Source organism: Mesoplodon bidens, assembly GCF_964165515.1.
Source record: "Mesoplodon bidens genome assembly, chromosome: 13".
In the NCBI taxonomy this organism is placed as follows: Eukaryota; Metazoa; Chordata; class Mammalia; order Artiodactyla; family Ziphiidae; genus Mesoplodon; species Mesoplodon bidens.
Window position 1 is genome coordinate 51663107 of NC_138169.1, and position 14747 is coordinate 51677853.

Below are 14747 nucleotides of genomic sequence, written 5' to 3' on the forward strand. Positions count from 1 at the left end.
TTTCAATAACATGTTTCATTCTATTTACAAAGATCCATCTTTAAACTTCCCAGTCAGAGGTAAGAAGAAGATGCTCACCCCATGGCTTTCCACACAGTATGGACTTTTTTTCTTTTAGTGTATCTGGAAGTCTCATTAATTGGGGTAAGGTGATTCAGCTTGTACAGCATAGCCTTTCGTCATCCTCACACAGAGAGTCTGCCTCTCTGTGTCCGTATGGATCCCCTTCTGGCCATGGGGGAGGCCACAGGGGTTGTCCACCTCCTTGTGGGTTTCATGACCTCCTGATGTCATCATGAAATCTGCCCATTCTGTGTTGCTATTTCTGCATTTTTCTGTTTGCCCCACTGAAGCTCATTCTTCCAGCTGTGCCCGAGGTTGCTGGTCACATATCTCCAGACTTTCTTTGTACTGTGTGGGGATGGCCCTGTGTCCCGACTCTCATGTAGCCTAGTTGCTAAACCTGAGTCTAGGGAAGCGCTGGCCACAGCCCCCTTTCACAAACACACACACACACACACACACACACACACACTCTCACACACCTTAGAAAGCCATGCTCCCTCTTCTCCCTACCCCCCCAAACACACACACACACACACCCCACACACACTGGGAACATTGCTCAAAGTTTCGTTAGGATGGTAGAATGATGAGAAGTATCGTGCAGTGTGTAGGATGGAGGTGGGTGGGTTGGGGAGAAATTGACAGGGATGGGAAGCTGGGGGGATAGCACAGTATCAAATCTCTGAGGTGGTGAGGCCTGGCTAAGAATTACAGCAGAAACGGAACGATGAACATTTGGAGACATTTTGAGGAATAGCTTCCTAGGATTGGGTTTCTGCATGTAGAAAAACAAAATCAAGAATCAAAGCTAGGGTCATAGTTATGAATCTGGGCAGCTAGAAATACATCATTGCCTCTGGCAGGAGTAGAAAAGTTGGATATTGGGGTTCATTAGCAGGAAAGCTTTGGCATTCTGGTTGTGAGATGAAGGCAGTGTCTCCCTGGAGAGCTAAGCAGGTGTGTCCAGGGTTCCAGGTGCTCTGGGAAGTGCTGGCTGGTTGTGGAGGAGAGGACGTTCCATGAGCCCTTTGGTCATGGTCATTGGCATGTCACTGCCAGTGTGGTCCACTGAGATGACCTACATGTGGGTGAGATCTGAAAAGCTTTTTAATTTTTTTTTGGTTAAACTTTTTATTTTGAGATAATTGATAATTGTAGATTCACATATAAGTGTTAGAAATAATACATAGAGATCCTGTGTAATCTTCACCCAGTTTTCTCCAAAGGTAACATCATGTAATACTGTACTACAATATCGCAAACCAGGAGATTGAGATTTTGGTACAGTCAAAAGACAGAATATATCCATTACCAGCAGGAGCACTAATATCACTTCCCTCCTATTCCCACCCCCACCTACATCCCTGGAAACTATTAATCTGTTCTTCATTTCTACACTTTTGTGATTTCAAGAGTGTTATATAAATGGTAGTGTACACAGCATGTAACCTTTTGGAGCTGGCTTTTTTTCACTCAGCAGAATTATCTGAAGATTCACTGAAGTGCTTTTTGAGTTACATAATATAAAATAGAATCCTAGCCTTGAAGAGATGGCAAAGTCTTGTTCAAGGTGTTCCTGACATTCACCAGCCACATTGCTGATACTCTGGCAGAGAGAGTGCCATTTCCCCCCAACAGCCATTAATAGACGCTGGAATTGTGGGAAAGCCTTCCTTGTTGGGACCCACCTCGGCCTCTCTGTAATTAACCAAACGCTGTGCACTGCTTTCTTGAACAACACACACTCACTTCCCCATGGATGCTCTTTGAGTATTTAAAGGCAGGTATCATGCCACCCAGTCCAAACTAAACTCGATGGTTTCCACAGATAGTCCTTGGGGATATAGTTTACAACTCCTCATCATATGGGTTACTAATTTTTCTGTCTATCCAGTACAAAGAATAGTAATATGGTAGGCTCCTGGGATACAGTGTCACCCTTCCACAAATCCTACCTCTGATTTCAGCAGCAGCCCTGGGTGCTGGCCCAAATCAAACTGGTAATTCACTATACCTCCCAGGTTTTTTTTTTTTTTTTTCCCCCACTCATCCACATTTGCCAGTTTCTTCCATTCTGCATCTCTGTGATTGTTTCACACCTAAGTGTAGAACTTTGCATTTTTTCCCATTGATTTCAGGCCAGAGTTCCAGCCTCAGTATACTTTTGAACTTTGCTTTGCCCATTCATCACATTAACTCTTAATCTTAGTTTTATTTAATGTAAATTGAATAAGCAGAGTTTCTGTGTCATTGACCAAAATGTCAACAAAGGCAAGGAATGTGTAAGCCAGTGCAGCCTGCAGGTCAGCACTGATCATTTAGGGCATTGGGACCATTTTAGTGCAATTAGTGGGAAGGCATCTAACTCTATGATCATCCAGTCTCCTCGTTTCTTCATTGAGTTCACAAGGTAGGCTGCATCTGGTGGTAAGGGTGGAGCTTTAGGGTCAGACAACCTGTGTGATCCTTTGGGTAGATTATTATTTTTTTCTATAAAATAGAGATAATAATCTATAAAATGAGGATAATAATAATGAAGAATATGTAAAACACTGAGCATTGTACCTGCACCTAAGTGCTCAGCGTTGTCAGCTAAAAACTCTTTTTCCATTTGTCTACCACCGCCTGTTTAAAAAAAGAAGAGATGCACTCAGCTTGCCAGGACCTGTTCACCTGGAAACTGCTGGTCCTGGCTGTTTCCCTCTCTTTTCTAAGTGCTCATGACACATTCATCCAAAATATGTCTTGCATGGGTAAAACTTCTATTCACTCTTTTGTCTTCTGTGTTTCATTTGGGCGATTTCTACTGACTTATCATCAAGGAAACTGATTCTGTGTTGAGTCTTCCTGATGAACTTCTGAGCACATTCTTCATCTCCTTTAATGCTTATTTCCAGCATTTCCATTTGAGTCTTTCTTCTAGTTTCTCTCTGCTGAAATGTGTCATCTGCTCATGCAAGTTGTGTACCTTTTCCACTAGTTTTTAACATATTAATCATTGTGAATTTTATAGTTCCAGTATTGACTCAAGTCTTAAGTCTGGTTCAGTTGATGGCTTCATTTCTTGATAGCAGGGGTGGGGAGTTGGGGCTTTCCTGCATTTTTGTACATCTTGTAATTTTTGGTTGAAAGCTTGGTATCGTGTATAGGACAGTATAGACTGAGGTAGGTAGTATTTATGCCTGTAAATGGGCAAGTCTCTAACGCTAGGCTATTAGAGAGGTTGTCAGTCTGCTCTCGAGGGGAGCAGGGTTTGGATTTTGCTGTTGCTCTGGTATGTTCCTACACCACCAGTTTTCAAGTTCCTTAAGGTATTACCTTGTGCTTGAGGTGAGGACTGGTTTGCCAAAGGGTTTTTTCTCAAAGTTCCTTTTTCACTGTCAGCTTTAGACCTTTTTCATGCGTCTGAGCCTCAGAGGGGGTCTCTCTCCATGCTCCTGTCCCTCCGCTAGCGATAAGCACCAGTGACACTTCCTGGACTGGGATTTCTCCATCATCTTTGTTTTCGACGTTGGTCTTCAGAAGGGTCAGTGTGCCTGGGTCTTGGGGGGTGGGGCTACCTCAGTGATCCTGTACCTCCCTCGGTAGTAGGGGACCGCTAAAGTTCTGTGCTGAGGATAGTTTCCTGCTCCTGCCGCAGCAGCACTGAGTCTTATTCTTTTCCCTTCTCCTATGCCACCTGTGCGTCAGGGGCAACAAGATTTGCTGTTCTTCCCTGTGGCTTACGGCTTTTGTCTCAGAGGAGAAGGCTCAGGGTGTAGTTTCCTGCCTGTCCAGGTGGTGTGGTGGCTGCTCCCCTCCTCCTATGGGGTGGTTGCTGTTGTTCTCGTTATCTGGTTGTGCATCCCCCAGCCTGCACCATGGGGAGACTTTCTTAGGTCTCCATCCCTGCCCCGATCTTCCTCGTGGTGCCGTGGAGGTCATTGGATAGCGGCTGTGAGTGGACGCTGAATCCCTCTGTGTCTGTAGTTCCCAGGGGTACCATACTCTCATGATAGTCTATCCTTGGCCATTTGCTAAAACTGTGATCTGAGTTTGACTTGCTGCTCGGCATGGTGGCTCCATCTTCCTACTCTGCTCTACTTATATGGGCCATTGCTGTGTCCCACCTTTTCTTGGTGGAAGGAAAACTGTTCCTTTTTAGATTTCATGCTATTTGGTTGCCCTGAAATCCCATCTCTCTAGTGGATTCAAGAAAAGTTGATTTTAATGATTATTTGGCCTTTTTTCTTGTTAGGTTTGGAGCAACACTCTTTGTAGCTTTCTGAGTAGAAGCCAGAGGTTCAATTTTGTATATTTAAAAACACAATAAATAAAATACCATGAGATCTACTCAGGCAATGAATTCTATCAGATTTTTATGTTTAATCTTTCCAAATTACTTGAATTAATATGTATTTTATTAATAGAAATTTGGATTAAAACTAATTTCATCATGCAGTTAATGATAACAGATTGAAGAAAAAACAGCTAAAGTTTATTGGTGTAATATGAAATCTTGATATTAAAAAATAACCTTTTAAAACTTTTACTTATTTTTTTATGATTGTAAGAGTAATATATTCTCTTTGTATAAAACTTTAGAAATACAAAAAAAAGTAAAAATCACCTGAAATGCTACTATATAGATATAAAGATTGTTAACTTTGTATGTTTCTTTCTACTTTTTTTCTTTGAAATGTTCTTACATAGTTAACTCTAAATATATTATAAGCATTTTCCTGTATTATTATGGCATTTCAAAAACATAACATTTAATGCCTATGTAATATTTAATCATACAAGTGTACTGTAATTTATTTGATTTTTCTCATATTGTAAAATCAAATTGTTTCTAATTATGCACTATAGAGCTTCTTTGTGTCTTCATGAAAACACATTTAATGAATGAGGTTGTATTTCAATTTTTTCCATGTTTATCAATATTTCATTAGGTAAGATTTTTTAAATTCCATATGTTGTAATGGCAGGTTTAAGTAATATTTGTGTCAGAGATATTATGGGTGCAAAGAGCCAGCCTCCCCTTTATAGCTATTGCTCTTTTGTTGGTTATTTGGCTTCATACACCCAGAAAACTAATTCTCACTGATTTGATCTCTTGGATGCCCCCATATGTGGATAATCTCAGTGGAAGGAAAAAAAAAGGAAGTTTTACTAGTCATTGTTTGGGAAGAGAGAGAGGCCAGAGGTTCAAGCCAGACCTTAAACGAGCCAGCAGGTTGAGGGGACCCCATGGTCTAGGATGAGTCTCCAGCCACAAAGCTGGAACAGCAGTTTCTTCAATCCACTCTGAGATGATCTACTTCAGGGAGCTGATATGTGGAAGGAACCACAACTCTCCAGAGGCTTATCGATAAACCAGGACGGCAGCTTCCTATTTTACACAGACAAGTTCCCCTGTGAATGTAAATGGGAGAAACAGGAGCAGGGGTGGGATTTTGACCCTTCTGCCCTTTTAGGAAATGTGGCCAAGGACTAGAAACTGTGTTCTAGCTGCTGGAGAGAGTAAGAATGGGTGGTTCTGATATGGAAGACATCTGGGGTGATGTAAAAACCCCACAGTAGCCGATGTGCCATTCCTTAGGAAGAGATGTTCTTAGGGAGTTGGGTGGACAGGAGGACTGGAAGAAGCATAGGCTTCCTGGAGCCGCCCTGGGAATAGCCCTACAAGCTCAGGTTTGCCTTTGCCAGCACCGCTAACCCGCATCCCTGCAGCCTCTCTCCACCTGCCAGTACTCACCTGCCCACCCTTCTCCACCCATCCAAGATGTGAGCTGACTGCCAAATTCTTGCCAATAGCACATTCACCATTCCTGAGGTTTGCTTGTTGTCCACTGTCATGTTTCCAGAGCTGGCTATTTATATAAGAAAGTTCTTTAACTTTGATTATTCCTTGGAGAAGGATATGTGTCGCATTCCCCCAAGGCTTATGTTTTTGCACCAGAGGGAAAGATGGGGTTCTCTATAGTATAGTAGAAAGAATCAGATAGGCCTGGTTTTTCTTTGACTTCCTCCAGAAATTAGCTGCATGACAAGTCACATAGCCTCCTAGACCAGGATATTTTGCATCTGAAGATGGAGATATCACTCATGGGAAAAGTCCCCACCCTGGTTGATTCCCCCCTTCATTGTGCAGATACTATCAAGGTGTTTCTTCAGGCAGTATTTCAGTGCAGGGTTTTCGGTAGAGCTTAGTTAACAACAGTGGATTTATGTTACCTGTTATCAACTAACTCTTCATAGTTACATTGAGTACCCTAAGGGAAAGTTAGCACAGTGGATGTTTTCTGGTCTTGTCCACTTTTAGTCATTATTCTTTAAGAAACCTCCAGCTAAACCCCAGAATTTTATCTCAATAGAACATGTTCATTTGTAGCATTATTTACTCTTTTGACATTTATTTGAATTAGTTTTGAATAGTCTTCTGTATTTTACATTCTGTAAGATTTCCTACCACTGACTAGTAAAAACTTAAGGGGTTACCAGCCTCACACTTGGCTACTCCGTTAGTCACCAAGTTGGTTCCCTTTCTGCAAATTGCACTGGGTCATAAACAGGTCAGCCATTAGGGTTTGAGGCAGGTGACTTCCTGTCCTGGCAGATGTGCCAACCTTAGTGTGTTCACCCCTCCCTCACAGAAACCTGAAAGCCACAGCTCAGAATTCTGGACTCAGGGAACATATTTGGGCCTATACTTTATTTCTGATAAGATCCACCTCATTTTGCAGACAACATCACAGAAGGGGAAAGATTTGGAGACCAAGGTATCTGTTTGATAACCAGTTACAAAAGCTTCCTGGCCCATTCTGAGCTTTTCACTTAGGAATTCTGAGCTTAAGTATATGTTTAAGAGAAGTTCTTAAAGATAAGTATCTTAAGTCACTTGAATTTTTTTTTGTTGTTAAAATATTTATTATATTCTTAGTTCTGGTAAGCTTGTAAACAATGTGACAAAGCTTTGTGGATCCAGTTAACCTTACAATTTCTAATTCAGTTTTAATAACCAGCATCCTCTTCTATAACATATTTATTCTTTTTTAGTGGAAAACGAAACAAATAGAATGAAGCATGTCTTTCTAACCCCCTTTGTAATTTAAATCCTGAGGTTTGGAAATTGTTTTCTTTTTATGGTTGCTGAATTTTAGAAGAGGAGTAGGAATTTGGAGATTTCGGGGAATACTTTTATTTCTACCTAATAAGCAGCATATTTGACCTGCTAAGTGTAGTTGTTGGTTTTCTCTAAGTACAATAAAACATGAAGGGAGTTCTGGTTTGCTTTTAAGTGCAGAATTATTGAGAAGCTGCCCTTTATTCCTTTTCCATACATCTGGTGGTTGCATTTTATCCCAAACCTAGACACCCGGGTTCTGTACAGGCTGACTCCACGCCCTCCCTGTGGGTTGACCCGGAAAATTTAAAAAAAACAAAACCAAAAACCAACCAAGCACTGTGTGGACACCATCCTCCTACTCTCAGTCCCTGCCTCCCTGACACAGAGGTGACGCTGGAGTCCCGAGTTGTTCATGCAGTTGTTCATGGAAGCTTGGTCCCTGACTGAGGCTTGACCTGACAAGCGCTGCATCCCTGGGTCATCAGGCATCCTTGTTCCTCTGAAGCCTCATGGCCCCTATTTTACACTGTGTAGGAGCGGAGAGTGAGAATGACAGTTGCAGCCAAGAGTAAGGCTCATACTTGTGAGAAGCACAGTTCAGTGCTGGCTGCATGTGCCTGTCCTTGTGCAAAGGGTTGTCTCAGATTCCTGTTATATACTGTGATTTAGTTGCATGTTTTAAAGCAATATAAAGCATAATTTATTATAATGGACAGCGCTAAAATAGACTACAGTACTAGTTTTTCCTAGAATGTAATTATAGTTGACCTTTAAATTACACAGAGGTTAGGGACACAGACCCTCCCAGGAGTCAAAACTCCATGTATGAATTACAGTCAGCTCTCCGAATTTGTGGTTCCTCTGTATCCTCGGTTCTGTATCCATTGTTCTGCACCTGTGGATTCAACCAGGCGTGGATCATGTAATACTGTAGTACTTACTTTTGAAAAAAATCTGCATATAAGTGGACCCGTGCAATTCAAAGGGTTATTCAAGGGTTGACTGTATATAAAAAGTAGGTAGGGCTTCCCTGGTGGTGCAGTGGTTGGGAATCTGCCTGCTAATGCAGGGGACACGGGTTTGAGCCCTGGTCTGGGAAGATCCCACATGTCGTGGAGCAACTAGGCTCGTGAGCCACAACTACTGAGCCTGCGCGTCTGGAGCTTGTGCTCCCCAACAAGAGAGGCCGTGACAGTGAGAGGCCCGCGCACAGCAATGAAGAGTGGCCCCCACTCTCCACAATTAGAGAAAGCCCTCGGATAGAAACGAAGACCCAACACAACCAAAAATAAATAAATAAATAAATAAGTAGCATTCTCTTAAAAAAAAAAAAAAAAAAAGGTAATGTGTAGCCCAAAGGCTGAACCTCGACCCCCAGTATGTTTCCTCCAACCCTAAAAAAAGAGGGCTTATTTGTGTTAGCAGGAACCCACAGGTTGTCACACGGCTCTTCGGCACCATGGAAGCCCTGAAAGGCGTCTGGATTAGCCCTGAGCCTGTCCAACTCTCTCTTCTCCCCACTGCAAGGGCCCTGCTCTTGGAAGCGCTCTCTGTTCTCAGCAGCCTGGCTTCGAGGGCCCCTAACACAGTAACGCTCTCAGTTGTGTGGTATGGAGGTGTTCTGAGTCCTCTCTCCACATCAGGATGACCATCTCCTTAAAGGCAGGGCTACAGCTTCCTGACTCCCTCAGGGAACCTCGCTGGGTGCTGGGCATCTGGAAGGCACTCAAGACATTGAAAGAAGAAGCAGAGCCTCTTGGGATTTGGAGGGACTTTAAATGGGCTCAGCCAGTTCACTCCTATCCGGGTTCTGAATTCCTTCTGCAATAGCCTTAGCAAGGGCCACTCAGAACCTCTGGATGTGGGTAATCTACTACCCCAGCATCTGGTTGGTCTTAGAGCCACTGCTTCTGAGGCTGACTCCATGTTGCCATGTTTAACTGTTTTGTGACCAGTTTCTTTGTCTGCCCAAGTGATTGATGCTCCACAAGAATGAGAATCTATTCTTACTGATTTTCCCTCAGTGCTAGATGGATAGGCCGGTGTTTGAGCCTGTGAGTCATTGCAATGAAACCCCTCATTAGAACATGAAGGAGCACCAGGCGGAGATGAAAATGTCCTTGGAGTGTCACTGCCCTTTGAGAAGCCTTCAGTGTCAGTGTCTGAGCCACGCAGTGGGGTGTGTGCTGGCACCCAAGCCGCTTGTTCCCGCCCCCTCACTTGCGGTCCTTGCTCCTGCCACCACAGTGGGCCTGCCTCTGCTTACCTATCACTGGCCTCTGGTTTGCCTCTTCTCAGCAGGTCAGGAAGCTCAGTGGCCACTCCTGTTAGAATGTGTCTTAGGATAAGTGCTGTGGCACCAGGTGTGGATTTTTAAGAGCTTTGAGATGAGCGGCGTGTTTGGACTTGGAGGAATGGCTGTGTGGCCTCCATTGTGGCTATTTTGGAGGGTTTTGATAGCTTTCCAGGTTCTGGAGGGCATCAAATTAAGTGATTTCTGGAAAAATAAGGTTTTGATGTAGAAATCTTTTGAAGTCAGGTACTTTCATTACTTTCAAGTCTGTGCAGTAATGTTAGTGAGGTATTTATCAGGAGGAGTCCTGCTGGATGTGTTTTGATGGTTAGTTGGGACATGCTTGCAATTAGTACCTTTCATTTACATAAAATTAACGTGCTAATGCTCTTTTTCTAAAGTAGTTTAACTATCTAATATGTTTGTGATTAATTTCACATAGTAAGTCTTCCAAACATAAATAAATGTCCACTTAGACTCAGTAGAGGCCAAATTTGTAGAAACCTAAAATCATGAATCAGAAGAGTTTAGGGATTTTTAAAAAATAAAATAACAGTGCCAAAAGGTCTCTAAACAGAGCCTTTATTGCAAAGGAGAAGATGACATGAATAGACATGTTGAGACTCATAGAGAAAGAAGGCGCTCTGAGAAAACAGTCAGTGGTTTCTTACTTAGAGAGCCTCATATGCGAGAGTGGGTCCCTGGGACCATGCCGGCCAAGGCCCCGTGACCACAGAGATGCCCAGAAGGGGGTCCTGCTGAGACCAGCTGATGGGGGAGTGGGCTGGGCAGCAGCCAGGTTCTTTCCCATGAAGGCACTGAGGAGGCTTAAACCACATAATAATAGTGTACCCACTGAGGAGGACGCCAAGCCTGGGCTTGCTGGGTTGTTTTATTTACTTGAAGAAATTTTTTTCAGCTCTCAGCCTACAAAGATAGCACAGTTCATCATGCCATGCCTTCCCCTCCTGCCCCCAACCTTGTAGTTGCTGAGAAAAATACTCTGGAATTTAGTCTGTTCTCAGGGAGAGCAGAGAATGTGGGACTCAGGTTATGAAGTTGAAGACGTTCTAAAGAGTTCAAAGCCCTCACAAGAACTCAGGTCCCACTGCGATAAGGATGTTGCTGTGAGGACAGAAGCCCAATACGCTGGTTGTCCTCCGTGAAGTTGTCGGGGCGTGGAGTGGGGGATTCGAGGCTGGCTACACATACATTAGTGGTTGGGTGTGCAGAGCAAACCTCGGTGAAAAGGGCGTGCCAGCCTGCCCTTCGTGTGCAATACCGACCCAGTAGTTCCTCGGGGCAGATGCTGTTTCCTGTGTGTCAAATAAAATAGCATCTCCGCCACCAGGTAGCTTCTGCTCTAGTCGGGGGCAACAGAGGAATATCAGGTGAACAAACTTGTATGTAGCGATTTCAGGTCATGATAAAGGATGTGAAGAAAATAGAACAGGGTGATGTGAGTGACCAGGGGGCTCCTTTAGATGAAGTAGTCAGGAAGCCACTTCCCATGAGGGGAAATTTCTCAGACCTGGAAGATAAGGAAAGGCCAGTCCTGTGGTGACTGGTTAGGGAATAGCCAATGAGAAGACTGAGTCATGCACAAGCTTCAGTATGTGAAAAGCGCATGGTCACATGACTAAAGAGAGGTGGCTGATGGAAGCTCCCTGGGCAGAGGGAGAGTGACAGGAGATGAGGTCAGAGGGCTTGGCAGAGACAAGCCCACAGGGGTGGATTCCACCCTGATTGTGACACAGAGTGAATACAGGGTTGACAGTGCCCGGGTCACTCTGGTTGCAGTCTGGAGAATGGACTTCATGGTGACAAGCCCAGAAGTACTTAGGAGGCTCTCATGGTGGACAGGGAGATGGAGATGTGGATGGAGTCAGGGCAAGGACAGCCGCTGACAGCCCTGGACGATGGCCTCATCATAGGATTGGGTGGGAGAAGGGCAGGGTGACTCCCGCTTGCACTCAGTGGATGGCGGGGCCTTGTCCTGAGGTGGGGACTGTGGAAGGAACATGCTGGCCGTGGTCGGTGGGATGGAATGAGCATGAGTGCAAATCAAGAGTTCTCTTTGGGCCATACTGAATTTGAGGGCCTGTAAGCATTCGAGTGGCAATGTCAGGGGCCAGGCCTGGAGAGCCCTGAGCCATAGATGGGACTTAAAACTAAGAGCCTAGATCAACTCACCTAGAGAGAGTGCACGGCAAGGGACCAGGGGGAGTAGTGAGCTCTGAGGCCTTCCCACACCTGGAGGTTGAGCTCTTCAGAAGGAGCCAGCAGAAGAGTAGCCACCCAGGTAGGAGACTGCGGTCGGCCATGGCGAGAGGAAATTGTTTCTGGAGGGAGCAGTTGATTGTGTCACGTGCTGCTGAGGGTTGAGCCAAAATGAGCACAGAAGAGTAACCACTGACCAACACGGAGGTCATCAGCAACCTTGACAAGAGTAATTTAATCTGCGCGCTGGAGGTAGAAGCCCTGTCAGATTGGATTGAGGAGTCCATGGGAAGTGAGGAAGGGGTGCCAGGGAGGGTGGCAACTCTTTTGAAATGTTTTCCTATAACTTGGAGCTGGGAACCATGGCACTGGCTGGAGAGAGATGTGGAATCAAGGAAAAGCCAGCTGGTTTACTAGGGAAGTATGACAGGAGAAGGGGCAAGAGGTAGGGGGAGGTGCATGTATTTGGAGCAATGCCTGTGGGTGGGTGGTGGTTTCACGCTGTTTCCTGCGGCGTGTGCAGGGCTCCAGTTCTCCCCTAACGCGTACACATGCCCCTAATAATTCGATGTGAGCTGATGCCTACGGGGGCACTGGGCCTTTCTCCTCTGCAGGGTGAGTAGAGAGCCTGGAGCCGATTCTCCATGGCCACGGGGGTGGGGCGAGGGGGCGTGGGCTGATTGGCTGGTCCTTACCTGATCCATTCATTCAGCGAGCAAACATGGCTGAGCCCATTCTGTGCCAGGTGTAGTTGCAGGCCCTTCAGACACGATGCAGATCAGCCCCTGTCCCCTAGAAAGTGCTTTCTGCCGGTGGGGGGCGGGGCACTGCCCAGCCACCTGCTGCGGGTGGGAGGACCAGGCCCGAGGCAGGTTTGCTGTTTCTCAGAAGCAAGATTTGAACCCATTTTCAGGAGGAAGTTGGTGTGTGAGTTCCTTGAGAAGGAGGTGCTTGGAAGGAAGTGGGGTGCAGGAAAGGAGACTGTGGGTGGAGGTAGCAGCTGCAGCACCTGTGGGAACAGGCAGGGAGCTGAGCTGGAACCCACAGGCTGCCACAGTCCCCCAGCTGCTGAGCTGAGTTAGGGACCTGCGGTAGCATCAGCTGGGAGGTTGGGGAATTTCTCTGGGTAAGTGACCCTCTGCCCACGTGAAGGAGGGCCCCTGGGCTCCGTGTGGCTCCTCATGGGTGCAGTGCTCTGGGCCCAGGACTGTGGGGTGAGGCCCCAGGCAGACCTCTCTGCAGTTTTAAGGACCAGGACTTGGTTCAGGTGACCTATTGTGACCCTGGACAAGTCATTTAACCTGCTGTGCCTGCTTCCTCACCAGAAAAATGAGAATCGATTGTTCTACTTCAGAATGATCTAGTCTGGATAAAATGAAGTAACCAACCCAGCAGCTGTTACCTCGTTTGTTGAGAGACCATTGGTGTGAGCTCTGGGGCCAAAGGCCTTGTGTTCAAATTCTGGTTCTATTTCTAGCTGTGCCATCTTGGGCAGGGGACTCTGTGCCTCAGTTTCCTGACCTGTGCAATGGAGACAATACTAACGCCTGCCTTCTGAGGCATCCATTGAAGGAATCTGTGTAATTGCTGAGAAGAGGGGCTGGATGCCAGCTGCTGTTAGGACGAAGCTTTCAGGCATCCCCGCCGTATCTGCAGCTACACGATGGTTGTATCTTTTCTCTGCAGTTCCGCCTGGTGGTGAAGACAGCCATGAAGCTGCTGCTGGTCTTTGTGGAGTACTCAGAGTCCAATGCACCTCTTCTGATTCAGGCCGTCTCTGCTGTCGACACAAAAAGGGGTGAGTGGTCCCTGCCCACTATGTCATCGAAGTAGAAGTGCCTAATGTAAGAAGGCTTCCACTTTTTACATGTTCAAAACAGAATTAAGAATGAACAGGGGCTTCCCTGGTGGCACAGTGGTTGAGAATCCGCCTGCCGATGCAGGGGACACGGGTTCGTGCCCCGGTCCGGGAAGACCCCACATGCTGCGGAGAGGCTGGGCCCATGAGCCATGGCCGCTGAGCCTGCGCGTCCAGAGCCTGTGCTCCGCAACGGGAGAGGCCACAACAGGGAGAGGCGCGCGTACTGGAAAAAAAAAACAAACAGAAAAAACAAATGAACAGAATTCCCTTTGTGTGGACTTCCCACTGCAGGAAACATATATTTTAGGATAGTTAAGTGTACACAGATTAGGTTAGGGAGGGAACATTGAAAGAAAAGCACTGCTGGGCTAACCCATAAAGCAACCCAGCTTATCTTTATGCTGTCTTCAGCCTCCGCGACTGAACACACAGAACCAGTTCCTTACCCTCTTTTCCCATCCTGTTGGGATCACTCTGACTCCTTCCTCTCTTCCCCTCACACCTGCTCTGTTGGCTCTGACCCCTAGATGTTCCTTGAATGTTCTCGCTTCCCTGCATCCCACACCCTCGCCATCTCTCACATGGCATCCCTTGCCTCCCTGAATGTTCTCCCTTCCCTGGCATGCCCACCCTCCCCTCTGCTGTTGGAGGATTCTTCTGAAGCACAAATTTGGCCACATCGTTTTCCATCTAAAACCTGCCAGTGGCTTCCCGGTGCCCACAGGATTAGGACCTGACCCTTCGCCATCTAGCCCCTATCCACCCGTCACCCCCGCCTCCTACCCGGCTTGCAGCACACCCTCATGCTCTCAAAGCCCTCACATGTCCCTCTTCTCTGCTGTGCTGTAGTCACTGCCCGTCTCCCATGAGTGTGTGCCCTGCTCAAGGGCAGGATGTCCGTCTCTTCTTGGTGTCCCAGCACCTGGCTGGCCCATAGCAGGCAGGCCTGCTGTACACACTTGATGACGAATGAGCTTTGGATTTGGTTTACTGTAAAGCAGGCTGTGGCTCCTATAATACTGTGACGACTGAAGCTAAAATGGGTTTTTTTGTTTTGTTTTGTTCTTTTAAAAATATTTTGGTTTTGTTCCTCAGTAGGACGTTTTTATTAATATTATCATCACCACAAAGACTCTAACAAGAACAAAAACTTGATAACATTAATTTTTTTCTTTTCATAACAGTAACACTCTGTA

The 14747-nt window shown here is 45.9% G+C and overlaps 1 protein-coding gene across 7 annotated transcripts in view; it reads left to right on the forward strand.

The window, feature by feature from the left end:
* FHOD3 (formin homology 2 domain containing 3) overlaps window positions 1–14747 on the forward strand; it is a 497371-nt gene that overhangs the window by 281298 nt on the left and 201326 nt on the right. For all 7 annotated transcript variants that reach the window (XM_081253453.1, XM_081253447.1, XM_081253448.1 and 4 more), the window contains exon 7: window positions 13377–13488. In XM_081253453.1, the coding sequence (XP_081109579.1) occupies window positions 13377–13488 (112 nt within the window). The remainder of the gene's footprint in view (window positions 1–13376; window positions 13489–14747) is intronic.